At 35.3% G+C, this 14144-nt stretch overlaps 1 protein-coding gene across 7 annotated transcripts in view; it reads left to right on the top strand.

Annotated features, from left to right (window-relative positions):
* Positions 1-13762, top strand: part of UBE3A (ubiquitin protein ligase E3A) — a 91418-nt gene extending 77656 nt beyond the window's left edge. For all 7 annotated transcript variants that reach the window (XM_059371725.1, XM_059371728.1, XM_059371727.1 and 4 more), the window contains 2 exons: positions 11854-11997; positions 12985-13762. In XM_059371725.1, the coding sequence (XP_059227708.1) occupies positions 11854-11997; positions 12985-13105 (265 nt within the window). In that variant the 3' untranslated portion in view covers positions 13106-13762. The remainder of the gene's footprint in view (positions 1-11853; positions 11998-12984) is intronic.
* The last annotated feature ends 382 nt before the right edge of the window (positions 13763-14144 follow it).

Here is a 14144-nt window from a genome sequence, read left to right as displayed (position 1 = left end):
TGCTGCACCATTTTACATTTCCCTGGGGAATATACGAGTGATTCAGTTTCTCCATATCATTGCTAGCATTTGGTTGTGTCAAAATTGTTAGCTTTATCCATTCTGCTAGGTATGTTGTAATGTCTTATTGTGTAGTAATTTGAATTATGCTTGATGTCAGTGATGAGGAGTATCTTTTTTTGTACTTACTTGCCATCGGTATATTGTTTTTGGTGAACTGTTTTTTATTTAATTGTTGAACTTTGAGTTCTTCATATATTCTAGTCCTTTTTGAGGTAGGTGGTTTGCAAATACATTCTCCTACTCTTGTGGGTAATCTTTCCATCTTAACAGAATCTTTTGCATGGCAGAAATTTTTAATTTTGTTGAGCTTTGATTTTTCCTTTTGTGGATCATGTTTTTGGTAAAGTCAGATATAAAACTCTGAGCCAGCCTCAGGTCCTGAAGATACATATTCTCTCTCCCCCCCCCCCTTCTCTCTCTTTTCCTAAAAATTTTATAGTTTTACATTTTATATTGAAGTCTTGGTCTATTTTGAGATGATTTTTATATAATATATAAAATTCAAGTCAAGATTCACTTTTTTGCCTATGAATGTCCACTTGTTGCCATATAATTTGTTGAAAAGGCTGTCCTTCTTTACTGAATTATTTTTGCATCTTTGTAAAAAATCAGTTTATAATGTTTGTGTGAATCTTTTTCTGAAATCCCTGTGGTCTTCCCTTCATGTGTGTGCCTATCCATCCCTCTGCCAGTACTGCACTGTCAGTACAGGTAAATGGTAAGCATTAACATCAGATAGAATGCTTATTCCTGTTTTAAATGAAAGATTTCTTGCCTTTTCCATATTTTTAGCTACTCTTTGCTTTAACATATAAATTTCGTATTCACTTTGTCTATGCCTACAGAAAATCTTGATAGAATTTTGATAGGAATTACACTAAGATCAAATTGGGGAGAATTAACATTTTTATTATGTTGATTTTTCCAATCTGTGAATACAGTATAGCTCCCCATTTATTTAGGTCTTTTTAAAATTCCTTTCTTCAGCATTGTAATTTTCAGCACATAGATTCTGTAGATGTTTTGTTTGATTTATACCTAAGTATGTGATATCCTTTGTGGTGATTGTAAATGGTATTGTATTTTTATTTTATTTTAATGGCTTGTATTTTTAATGTTGGTTTCCACGTGTTGTTAGTATATAGAAATGTTTGTTTTGTTTTGTTTTGTTTTATAATATGTTGACCCATTTATCTTTTGGCCTTACTGAACTCCCCCTTTAAAAGGTTTTTTTGTTTTGTTTTGTTTTTTGAGACATCTTGGAGTTTTCTGTATAGACAGTCATGTATTCTGTAAATAAGGATAGTTATGCTTCTTTTTAAATTTGTATGCCTTTTATTTATTTTTTTTTCCTGCCTTATGCTGGCTAGAACTTTTACCACTGTGCTAAATAAGAGTAGTAAAAGCAAAAGCCTTGACTTGTTTCCAAATTTAGGAGAAAGCATTTATCTTTATTAAGCTTGACATTAGTGTAGTTAGTGCTCTCTCTACAGATTCAAGGAGGTTCCCCTATATACCTTGTTTGTTAAGTTTTATTGTGAATAGGCTTTTAGTTTTTGTCAGATGCTTTTTCTGCATCTATTGATACAAGCATGATTTTTCTTTTTCTTTTTTTTTTTTTTTAAGATTTTATTTATTTATTTGAGAGAGATCACAAGCAGGCAGAGAGGCAGGCAGAGAGAGAGGAGGAAGCAGGCTCCCTGCTGAGCAGAGAGCCAGGTGCGGGGCTCTATCCCAGGACTCTGAGTTCATGACCTGAGCTGAAGGCAGGGGCTTAACCCGCTGAGCCACCCAGGCGCCCCACATGATTTTTCTTTATCCTCTGTTTGATATGGCACATTGCATTAATGGATTTTCCATTATTGAACCGGTGTTACATATCTGAGTCATTTCCATTTAGTTCATTGTCAAATTTGACTTGGTAATTGGTTAATGATTTTTGTGAGTTGATGAAAGATACTGGTCTGTAGTTTCTGTCTTTTTTTAATGTTGTCTTGGTCTGGTTTTAACATCAAGGTTAATTCTGGCCTCATAAAGAATTAGGAAGTGTTCTGTTTTCCAGGAGAGCTTACGTTAAAGTGGTACTTATTATTTCTTCCTCTCTTTTTTTTTAAGATTTTATTTATTTATTTGACAGATCACAAGTAGGCAGAGAGGCAGGCAGGGGGGGGGGGGAAGCAGGCTCCCTGCTGAGCAGAGAGCCTGATGTGGGGCTTGATCCTAGAACCCTGAGATTATGACCTGAGTTGAAGGCAGAGGCTAAAACCACTGAGCTGCCCAGGCACCCCGGTACAAATTATTTCTTAATTGTTTCGTGGAGTTCTCCCAGGAAATCATCTAGGCCTAGAATTTACTTTTTGTGGAGGATATTAGTTTCAAATTCAACTTTTTCAGTGTTTATAAGATTATTAAAATTATCTTTCATATTTGGTGAGCGGTGGCAATTTGTGTTGTTCAAGGAGTTGATCCACTTTATTAAGGTAGTCAAATTTATGTGTGCAGAGTTCATAATATTCCATTTTTATCTGTTTGATGTCTGCAGATCTGAACTATCATACCCTTCTTTATTCCTCATAGTGGTAATTTGTGGAGTTTTTCCCCCTTTTTTAAACTTGTTAATCTTGTTTGAGAGGTTTGTTGAAATTACTGATTATATTGAAAATCCAGCTTTTTATTTCTCTGTTCTTTTCCTGTTTTTAATTTCATTGATTTCTGCTTTTTATTGGTTACTTCCTTACTTTGGTTTATTTGCTCTTCTTAAGAGTCTAGGTTACTGAGGATAGAAATTGATTGATTTGAGACCTTTCCTTTTTCCTAATGTAACCATTTAGTGCTTTAAATATTATTCTCATCCTTGCTTTAGCTATATCCCATATTTTTATATGTTTCATTTTCATTTTTTTCATGTGTGTGTATTTTTTAAGATTTGAGACTTTCTCTTTGTAATTTAAACAAAATATATTGTTGAATTTCCAGGGTTTTTGGCTATCTTCCTCCTCTGTTACCGATTTCTGGTTTGACTCTTTATAATCAGAGAACTTAACTCTTCCTGACTCCTCTAATACTTTTGAATTTGTGTATTCTGTGTTGGTGGGTGGAATGTTCTATAAATGTTGATTTAGGTTGGGTGGAATGTTCTATAAATGTTGATTTAGGTTCTGGTTGTTGATGACTTTGCAGATGACTGATTTGTATTTCTATGAGATGCTCAGAGGGGTGTTGAGTCCTCCATAATGGTGGATGTGTCCATTCCTCCTTTCAGCTCTATCAGTTTTTACTTTATTTTGAAAATGTTTTGATTGGAACATACACTTTGAGCCTCAGTATGTCTTTTTGGTGAGTTGATCCTTTATAATTATGTGATGTGCCTCTCTGTCTCTGCTGATTTTTTTCCCTCCAAAATCTACTCATTTGTTAATTTTCTTTAACACTTTTTTAAAATTAAACTTTTTATTGTGGAAATAATTATAGATTGGCATACAGTTGTGACCATTTTTCTCTCAGTGGCAAAGTTTTATAAAATATTAGTACAGTATCACAAGTAGGATGCAGTCAAGATACAGAAAAATTCAATCACTATAAGAATTCCTCCTCTTGTTGCTCTTTTATAGGCAGTCACACCTATATATCTATACCTTTACCCTATTCCTAACCCCACTCTATTCCCTTATTCCTGATAACCATCCATCTTTCCTGTATTTCTTTAATTTTGTAATTTCAAGGATGTTGTATAAAGTGAATCACATATAATAATATGTCACCTTTTGGGATTGGCTTTTTTGACAGTTACCCACATTTTTTTTCCCACAAATCAATAGTTTGTTTCTGTTTATTGATGAGTAGTATTTATTCCTTGATATGGATTCATCAGTCTTTTTAATTATTTGGCTATTAAAGACTTCATGGTTGTTCTAGTTTGGAGCTATTATGAATAAAATTGCTATGAATAACCATGTGCGGTTTTTTAGGTAAACACAAGTTTTCATTTCTCTGATAAATGGCAAGAGTGCACTTGATTGTTTTTTACTGTTGAATTTGAGAGTTCTTTGCATAGTCTAGATACACTACTTTTATCTTTCCTCTAATAAATTACTTTTTCATATATGTAAAAAATCAGCTGAGCATATTTCTGTAGGTCTCTCCTGATATTTATCTCCTCCTCCTTTTACCTCTGTCAGGTTTTGCTTCATGTATTTTGAGGCTCTGTCATTTAGTATTACCTTTTTTTCTTTGTCTTTTTTTTCTTTTTTTTTTGTACGTACCCATTTGGAGTCATTATGTCTTTTTATTATTATGTAAGGTCCCTCCTTAGGATTTTAATTTTCTTTGCTCTGAATCTAATATGAATACACCATTCTTGTTTTGTTTTGTTTTAATGTTTGCCTGGTATCTTTTTCTGTTTTACTTTCAACCAATCTGTTGCTGAATTTGAAATGACTTTAGAAACAGTTAATGGTTCTTTTTTTTTTTTTTAATCATCCACTTTGTCAGTCTGCCTTATAATTAATATATTTAGACAGTTCATATTTAAGGTAATTATTGATAGGTTAGGGTTTATGTCTACCACTTTATATTTTCTGTTTCTCTCTTTATGATTGCTTGTTTCTGTCTTTTTGCCTTCCATGGGTTAATTACTCATACATTTTTATTTTTTTTGGACACACTTTGATTTATTTTTAGTGTTTTTTGGGTTGTATTGTTCAGTATAGTATTCTTCCTGGTTGTTCTGTACGTATGTGAGAGTGGATCAACACCTCTTCCAGTGAAGTATGGAAACCTTGCTTCCATTTAGATTTCTTTTTTTTTTTTCTCTTTTTTGTGTTTTAAGGGTTTTATTTATTTTTTAAGGTTTTATGTATTTATTTGACAGAGATCATAAGTAGACAGAGAGAGGGGGGGAAGCAGGCTCCTCGCTGAGCAGAGAGCCCAATGGCGGAGCTCTATCCCAGGACCCTGGGATTATGACCTGAGCTGAAGGCAGAGGCTTTAGCCCACTGAGCATCCAGGCGCCCCAGATTTTATTTATTTATTTGAGAGTGAGCAAACATGAGAGGGGAGAGGGTCAGAGGGAGCACAGACTCCCCACTGAGCAGGTAGCCTGATTCAGGATTCGATCCCGGGACTCTGGAACATGACCTGAGCCAAAGGCAGTTGCTTAACCAACTGAGCTGCCCAGGCACCCCCCCCCCCCCATTTTGATTTCTTTCCCCACTTTTAAATATTGTCTTGAATATTAATGCTGTTGTGATTTTTGTATCAGTCATCACATAGGATTTACAAAATTGATGAGAATGGCAGTCTGTCGTATATACCTGTTTCTGCTATTTCCATTCTTTTTTCCATTGGCTTTAAGAGTCCCATCTTTTATTACTCCTTTTAGTTATTCTTAAAAAAGACAGGTCTGGTAATGACAAATTCTTTTAGTTTTCCTTTATCTGGTGATATCTTTATTTTCCCTGTATTCCTGAAGAGTAGTTTTGTTTATGCCATTTGGGGTTTGTTCAGCTTCTTGAATTTGTGGGTGTGTTTTTTGCCCAACATGAAAGTTTTTGGCCATTATTTCTTCAAATACTTTTTCAGTCCACTCTCTTTCTTTTCTTTCTTTCTGTGGCTCTAGTACCAATGTCTAGTCATTTGTCATTGTTCCACAGGTACTTGAGATTCTGGTTTGTTTTTGATTTTTTTGTTTTGTTTTGTTTTCCAGTTTTCTCCCTTGTTCAGTTTTTTATCCTCTATATTTCTATCCTCTATTACTGAGCCCATCCAGTATTTTTCTCTTACCCTGTGTTTTTCAAGTCCATAATTTATGTTTGACTCTTTTTTTTTTTTTTTAATTATAACTTCTCTTTCTTTCTTGGGATTTCCTATTTCATTTGTGAAAACAATAGAACTTAAAATTGTAGAATCATTTTTATGATGACTGCATTAGAATCCTTGTCAGATAATTCTAGCATCTTATTTTTTTTTAAAGATTTTATTTGTTTATTTGAGAGAGAGAGCACAGAGGGAGAGGGAGAAGCAGTCTCTGCCTGAGCAGAGAGCCCCATGTGGGGTCTTAATCCCAGGACTCTGAGATCATGAACTGAGCCGAAGGCAGATGCTTAACTGGCTGAGCCACCCGGGCACCCCTGTTCCAACATTTTACTCATCCCAATGTTGACACCACTTGATTTTCTTTCCTTCGTATTGTAGTTTTGGATTGTGTCCTGGGCATTGTGTCTGTTAGGAGATCTGGGTCCTGTTTACACTTTCTTACTTTAGCAGGCAGTCATCCTGTTCATACTATTCAAGTGTAGCATGCAGGTGCTGGCATACTTTTTTGTGGGTTGTAGTTCCAGTGACAGATTTAGTTTTCAGAGCTTTTGTGCCATTGTTCTGCTCTGCTTTATTTATCTCATTCCATGAGGGCTCCCTGTGGTCCATGATCGTGTTGCTTTAGGGAGGTGAAATTAACAGCTTCCCCAGGCTGAGTTGCACATGTATCAAGCCCATAGGGCTGGAAAGCTCTTCCTGGGCTCCATTGTATTATAGCAGGATCCCCCTTGCTGGTGCTTGCGGCCATTCAGTGTCTGTGGACTAGGAGGGACTCTGAGGTTCGACCACTTCCCGGGCCAGCACCTCTTGTGGCAGAAATCCCCTGCCAACTGTGTGTCTGGGTTGAGAAGAGGACTCTCAGGCATGGCTTCTTTTCTTGATTTAATTTAAGTTTTTAATCTTCTGTTTCTGTTATATTATCATTGTGCTTATTTATCTTGTGGTTCCTCTAGATTAATTTTTGCTTCCTCAATTTGACATGACTTATTTTTATTTCCAGCTATTCCCTAGTTCTGTCATACCTTCCAGAATCTTTTTTCATTAATTCTGAAATTTTTCTGAAATTTTGTCGGAAATTTTTTTCTAAGTTAGTTGTCCTTTCATAGGACAGCTAACTGTTGTCCTCTACTACTGTTATTTAAAAATTTTTAGCTTCATTTGAAATTTGTTTACAATTTTCATGTTTTTATTGGCAGATGTCGATGTACTCTTATTCTCTATAGAGATATCATTCCTATGTGTACATACACCTATCATTCCTCTCTAGTAACTCTTAGTGTTTGTGATCTTTTCTGGTGTGCTTTTTAAGTGAGATGAGTTTTCTCATATTTGGAAGAGGGAGAGATAGGCCAGGGCAGATTTTTCATGCTTCAGCTCTGTGCATTGTATTTTTGCAAAATGATTTAAGAAAAAAGAAAAGTACATTTATTTGAGTTTTTCTTGTCCTTTTTATTCTTGATTTGGTGAATTTGGACCTTATTTTCAGCAGTTTCTCCTCAGTTTCAGAAAGAAATTATGGTGTTCAAGGGCTTTAAGGGCTCAGAGCTTCTGCTGTGTACTGTATCATGATCTGCATTTGCCTACAAATTGTGTAACTCTCTTTTAGCTGTCCTCTCAAATTGTCCTGCGCTTTCCAGTGGATTGGTGGTTTTGAGGTTCTCTTGCTCCCAGGGCTGTAAGAAACCCAGTTGCCTTCCTTTTGCATCCTCACCCACTGACATGGATACCAACCAGGTATTCCAGCTGTCAGTGTGTGTTCTATTCATTTACATGGAAGGATTTGTGGGGGGATATCTTGTCACCTAGTTTTGAAGGTGTTATCTATAGGTCTTCCATTTTCCCATCCAATTAGCTCTGGTTTTACGGGAGAGAGTAGGAAGATTAAAAAGAAAAGCAAAAACAAAATAACTGTCACTGCTACCATCATCTTTCCCAAACCTCTTAATCTGTATTTCTTCTGATTTTCATATCTATTAGTATCCTTATCTGAATCCATTGTTTCCCTGGGGCTTGCAAAATGGTAATTTGGGGGAAAAAAATTGCTTCTGTTAATTCTACATATATACCTGGTGTTCTTTTTCCTCATCGGTAGTCGTTACTTGATTACTGTGTAAAACAGTTTTACTGAAAAGGCACAATAAAAGGTAATTAAATATTTAAGAGTAAGGAGTTACTGTAATAATTTGAGTAGTAACAGTTGGGTTTGGAGTTTAGTTGGTTTTGTTTTTTGTTTTGTTTTTTGCCTCTTTCTGGATACTGTTTTGAACTCTTAGATTTTTATATATTGAACGTGTTTGAAAGTCATTATTCTTAGGGATATTCATACTGCTTAGTCTTGGTATGCTTCTAACATCACTTCATTTTACATTTTGAAATTTTTAGCTCACCTGGAGCTAACTCTAGGAGTTAACTCTAGGCCTGAAATAAGCCATTTTTAGAAGAAAATCTTGGGGAATAGGGTCTTTAAAAGTCAGTTTAGGGCACAACGTTCTTTCGTATGGCTGACTACTGTTACTGTGTGAAAGCAGTATAGATTATTAATATTCCTGGACATAGTGTTTATTTCCAGCATTTTGCTATGAGAAGTAATGTCACAGCGAATCATACCTGGATTATTCCATAGATATGTGTTCCAGATATATACATTTTTTCTTGTTCTTTTGTGTTCTCTATGTCCCTACTAAAAATTTTGGTCATTCCTTTGGTCACCATAGAAGTTAACCTTCTGTTTCCAAATTTATTTTGCATATTTCTTGAGTATATTTGAGTATTGTCATTCTTTTTCAGATTTTTTTTGTTCATTTCTGAGTTTTGTATTTCTGATTAATGGTGTTCTTTTTGATCTGCTATTGCATTTTCTCTTCATGTTGGAATATGGGATTTTCCATTTTTCATGACTCAATTTTTCAAGTATACTTTTTTCTGCTTGACAATTTAGCTTATTTATTTGCTGAACTTGTTTCATAATTATTTGGATTTTGGAATTCTGTTTCTCCCATTTTGTTTCTATTGGTTGAGGTTTTCCTGGACCTGCTATTAGTAGATCTCCTGGTACAGTGGGGAGAAATTTGGGTGGCATAAGTGGTCTCTTGATTGAATGGGTCCCTCTTTTGTTACTATGGTAGCAGCAGTTTCTTTAATATAAGGCTATGCGGCCTAGCACCTTCTGATTCTTCAGCTCCATCTTGTTTAAGGCCTGAATCTTTCATTAGCTGCTTCCATTCCATTATAGCCAGAAGCTACTTTCAGGAGACACCTCTGCCTCCCAGGGTACTCCCCATCACTTCCCAGCATCATGCTGATCTGTCATTTTTAAAAAAATTAACATATAATGTATTATTTGCTTCAGGGGTACAGGTCTGTGAATCATCATCAGTCTTAACACAATTCACAGCACTCACCATAGCTCATACCCTCCCCAAAGTCCATAACCCAGCCACCCTGTCCCTCACTCCCTCACCCCCAGCAACCCTCAGTTTATTTCCTGAGATTAGGAGTCTGTTACAGTTTATCTCCCTCCCTGGTCCCATCTTAGTTTTCATTTTTTCCCCTCCCTACCCACCACAACCCCCCACCCTGCCTCTCAGATTACTCATATCAGAGATATCATATGATAATTGTCTTTCTCTGATTGACTTATTTCGTTTAGCATAATACCCTCTAATTCCATCCACGTTGTTGCAAATGGCAGGGTTTCAGGTGTTTTTTTTTTTTAAATGACTGTATAGTATTCCATTGTATATATATTTATACACACCACTTCTTTTTTATCCATTCATCTGTTGATGGACATCTAATTTCTTTCCATAGTTTGGCAATGGACATTGCTGCTATAAACATTCGGGTGCACGTGCCCCTTCAGATCAGTGCATTTGTATCTTCAGGGTAAATACCCAATCATGCGATTGCGGAATTGTAGGGTAGCTCTATTTTCAACTTACTGAGGAACCTCAATAAGGAGGAACCTCCATAGTGTTCTCCATATTGGCTGCACCAGTTTGCATTCCCACCAACAGTATAGGAGGGTTCCCCTTTCTCCACTTCCTTGCCAACATCTGTCGTTTCCTGACTTGTTAATTTTAGCCATTCTGACTGGTGTGAGGTGGTATCTCACTGTGGTTTTGATTCTACCTGTCATTTCTACCCTGGTACTTTTCCAGGGCCCGCCCTTTTAGCCACCCCATTGCACTTACCTTTCTTTAGCAGTTCACTCTTGAGGTGAGGGTTTGCCCAGGGTGAAGTCTAACCCATACTATTCTGCACACCCCTGTCTTCTGTATTGCTCTTGTAGGACTGTGATAGTTTAGGCTCAGGTGTTCATACTTCCAGCTTACATGTCACTTGGGAGTTTGCTCTTCTGTTTTCTTAGTTTTAATCTAAACTTAGGTTATGGGTGTTTTTATCAGATTTCCTTTTTTGATCTGCATAGGTTTTAGGAGATGTGAATGGGATGTGATCCATGAACCTATCACTCAGGGAGAAATGCAGAAGTTTTTTCCTTCATTTTCAGTTTTCTAAGTAGTTGCATTCCTAATTCAGAATTTTAATACAGAACATAGCACTTACAGAAAGAGAAGAATTTCATTCAGTAAGTGTTTTCATTGTCTAAACTGGTAGTAACCCCAGTATTTTAAATTCTAATTTTAAATTCTAGAGAGAACCAAATAAATAAATAATGTAGACAGACTGGTCAGGGTACCCTTCTATCTGCCTTTTCAGGTGTGGGTGGTTCAGTTAGGCTTCAGAGCACTCCTACAGTGCTCTGATAAGAAGACTCGATGACTACCCATTTGCAGGGGAGCTAGCTGTTCTGCCCTGACAGAGAGCTCTGGGCCATAGGAGACTTTCTTCTTGTCAGCCACCCAATAGGAATGATCTGACTGTGGAATGATTCTAATTCTTCCTGAAAATGCACCTGCAAGTTCCAATGTCTAATTTCCTGTTGTTATGATGTAGTTCTTTATTGTGTTCTCCAGGTGAATGGGAGGTTTGCAGGAACTGAGGAGGGTGTTAGACTATCAGGGTAGAGAAGTGGGAGGACATTGAAGGAGAACCAAGAAGTCTATTAAGCTGCTAACCCTGTCAGAAGTATTGGCATTATACCAATAAAAATGCCCATATTTTAGTAATAGAAATTGTATACTGAAATACAAGGATATAAAAAACTAGAATTATAATTACACATGTAGGAAGTGTGACATTCTCTGCCAAGATTCTGGAAAGAGCTTTTCAAATAAATGTTAAAATATATTTTTTTCCTGAAATTTTTGAGCTGAGAATTAGTGCATATTGTTAAATTTATGGATACCTCATTATTCATACACTTATGCCAAGATTGCTCTTAATGAACTTCATTTTGTCTTTAGAGTGACTATAACAAGCATCATTATAATAACATGACTTCTATCACATAGATTTTAGGAATGTCAGGGACTAAATCATTGCATATAGCAGAAATACCAGAATTATTCCCATCCCTACTTCCACAGCCCACAAAATCAAAAGTGTTCTGGTTTAAATAAAAAATTGTGCCTTTGTATTACTACTACTACATGTGTGTCTGTGTGTATGTATATGTGTTTTTATTTTTATCCTTAATTGGTATCACCTCCCTCCCCCCAATCTCGTATTTTCGATTTACAGGATTTGAGTTTTGGGTTTTGTCTCTTATTCCTGATAATATTTTATGAGTATACCATAGTTTACATAATTATTTCCTGTTATAGGACACTTCAGTTTACCAGTTATTACTGTTCTAGATAATGTAGCCATGAACTACACCTTTAAATGTTTCCGTAAGATAAATATGCATCAGTAATTTGTAGATCCTTGATCACCAGGAATGAATGTTTAGGGTTTCTGATACTAACTTCCAGGTTATCTCCATAATACAGTTTTAATAAGTCATAAACTTACATTAGTACTAATTATAAATGAAGACCAAACTAAAATCAGTATTCTACCTTTTCTCATTAGGGAGTTCTGGGAAATCGTTCATTCATTTACAGATGAGCAGAAAAGACTTTTCTTGCAGTTTACAACAGGTACAGACCGAGCACCTGTGGGTGGACTAGGAAAATTAAAGATGATTATAGCCAAAAATGGCCCAGACACAGAAAGGTAATTATTAAATTGTGACTGTATACCTAGAACCTTAAATTCCATGTCACAGACATGGGAACTGTCCGGGAGCTTCTGAGCACTTTTAAAAGTTTTATGTGGAACTCTCCAAATTACATGAACTGGTAATTCAGAGAATATTTTGCTGCTTTTGTTTGAAGTAATTTTTAAAACACTGGCCTAGTTCAAAGCCATTAAAGGGCTCACTTGATTTTGAATTTTGCAAAGTGATATGATTCATTCAGTTTTTCAGAATTTTTAAAATTGAAAGTGGTATTATGTAATCTACTTAAGAATGGTTAAATTGAGTCTCAAAATTGTTCACTAGATTTCATAATCTTAACATTAGAATCAAGTTTCATAATCTTGTTCTTTCTTCATTGTATAAGTTAATGTTTTTGTGAGTAAGGATCTTACATGAACAGTAGCATATTTAAGGGTTTAAATATATAGAAGCATTTCTATTAGTATTCCACATTATTTGATGCATAATGGCTTTAATGTAACTTTACGTATATTTGTTATTAAGTCACTTATATGCTCATAGCTGCCAAGAATATTTCTAATTGGCATTAAAGAACATAGACTTTGAAATCTTAAAAGCCAGGTTTGAGTATTATCTTCATCCTGGAGTAAATTAACTTCTCAGTAATGTCAGCTCTGTAGTGGGGTTAATGATAGTTTCATTTTGAGAAGATACATGAGATCTAACAGTTAAACAATATGTGTTATGTCATAATGACTCAGCGGATAAAATATGTTATCATTAGTCATCATCATCATATCATTAGGATTGAATAATAAGATAAAACAAACTGATGTTTGGTAGTTGTGTAGGAAAAACAAAAAGTTTATGAGTTACATTAATGGGTACCCTGCATTGCAAACCTTCTCAACTATACATACTATCTAAAAGTAGGGGTTTTTTTAGTGCTGAGCATATTCTCCATGATTTATTTTCCTATTTTTCCTATTCTCTCTGTTTAGGTTACCTACATCTCATACTTGCTTTAATGTCCTTTTACTGCCGGAATATTCAAGCAAAGAAAAACTTAAAGAAAGATTGCTGAAGGCCATCACTTACGCCAAAGGATTTGGCATGCTGTAAAAAAAAAAAAGAAGAAGAAGAAGAAGAATGGAAAAAAAGAAAAAGAAAAATTTTAAATTTTAATAATTATAACAAGAGGGATGAATTTGGTGGTGATAATGTCCCAGTACAAAAAGGCTGTATGATAGTGAACCACAGTAGTCACCTTATGTCTGTGCCTCCCTTCTTTATTGGGGATATGTGGGCTGGAACAGCAGATTTCAGCTACTTATATGAACAAATCCTTTATTATTAGTATTATTTTATTTTATTTTATTTTTTTTTTTTGCGTGAAAGTGTTACTTATTCTTTCACTTGTATGTACAGAGAGGTTTTTCTGAATATTTATTTTAAGGGTTAAATCACTTTTGCTTGTGTTTATTACTGCTTGAGGTTGAGCCTTTTTGAGTATTTAAAAAATATATACCAACAAAACTACTCTCCCAAGGAATATATTGCCACCATTTGTAGACTGTGTAACCTTCAACTATGTGCTATTTTCGTCCCTGTATCTAACTCAAATCAGGAACTGTGTTTTTTTTTTTTCTTTTTTTAAACAATTTGCTTTGAAACTTGAAGTTTTGAAAACAGTGTGATGCAATTGCTGCTGTTCTAGTCCCCAAAGAGTTTTCTGTGCAAAATCTTGAAATCAATAAAGATGGAAGGGAGAACTTGGAATGTTTTAACTGCAGCCCTCAGAACTTTACTTTAGTAACAGCACAACAAATTAAAAACAACTCATGCCACAGTATGTCGTCTTCATGTGTCTTGCAATGAACTGTTTCAGTAGCCAATCCTCTTTCTTAGTATATGAAAGGACAGGGATTATCTTGTTGTTGTTGTTGTTGTTGTTATTGTTGTTATTGTTGTTGTTTTAAGTTTACTGGGGAAAAGTGCATTTGGCCAAAAGAAATGGTAGTCAAGCCTGTTGCAAGAAAGCTAGGAAGTTTGTTGTTTATTATAAACGCAAAGCATGTGAAAGTGCACTTAAATTTTTTATTAATTACTTATTACCTGCATTTTAAATAGACAATCCAAAGTCTTCCCTTCATGTTGCCAT

The sequence above is a fragment of the Mustela nigripes genome, chromosome 13, assembly GCF_022355385.1.
Source record: "Mustela nigripes isolate SB6536 chromosome 13, MUSNIG.SB6536, whole genome shotgun sequence".
NCBI lineage: Eukaryota > Metazoa > Chordata > Mammalia > Carnivora > Mustelidae > Mustela > Mustela nigripes.
The sequence above is the reverse complement of the archived record's forward strand: the minus strand, read 5'-3'. Positions and strand labels throughout refer to the sequence as shown.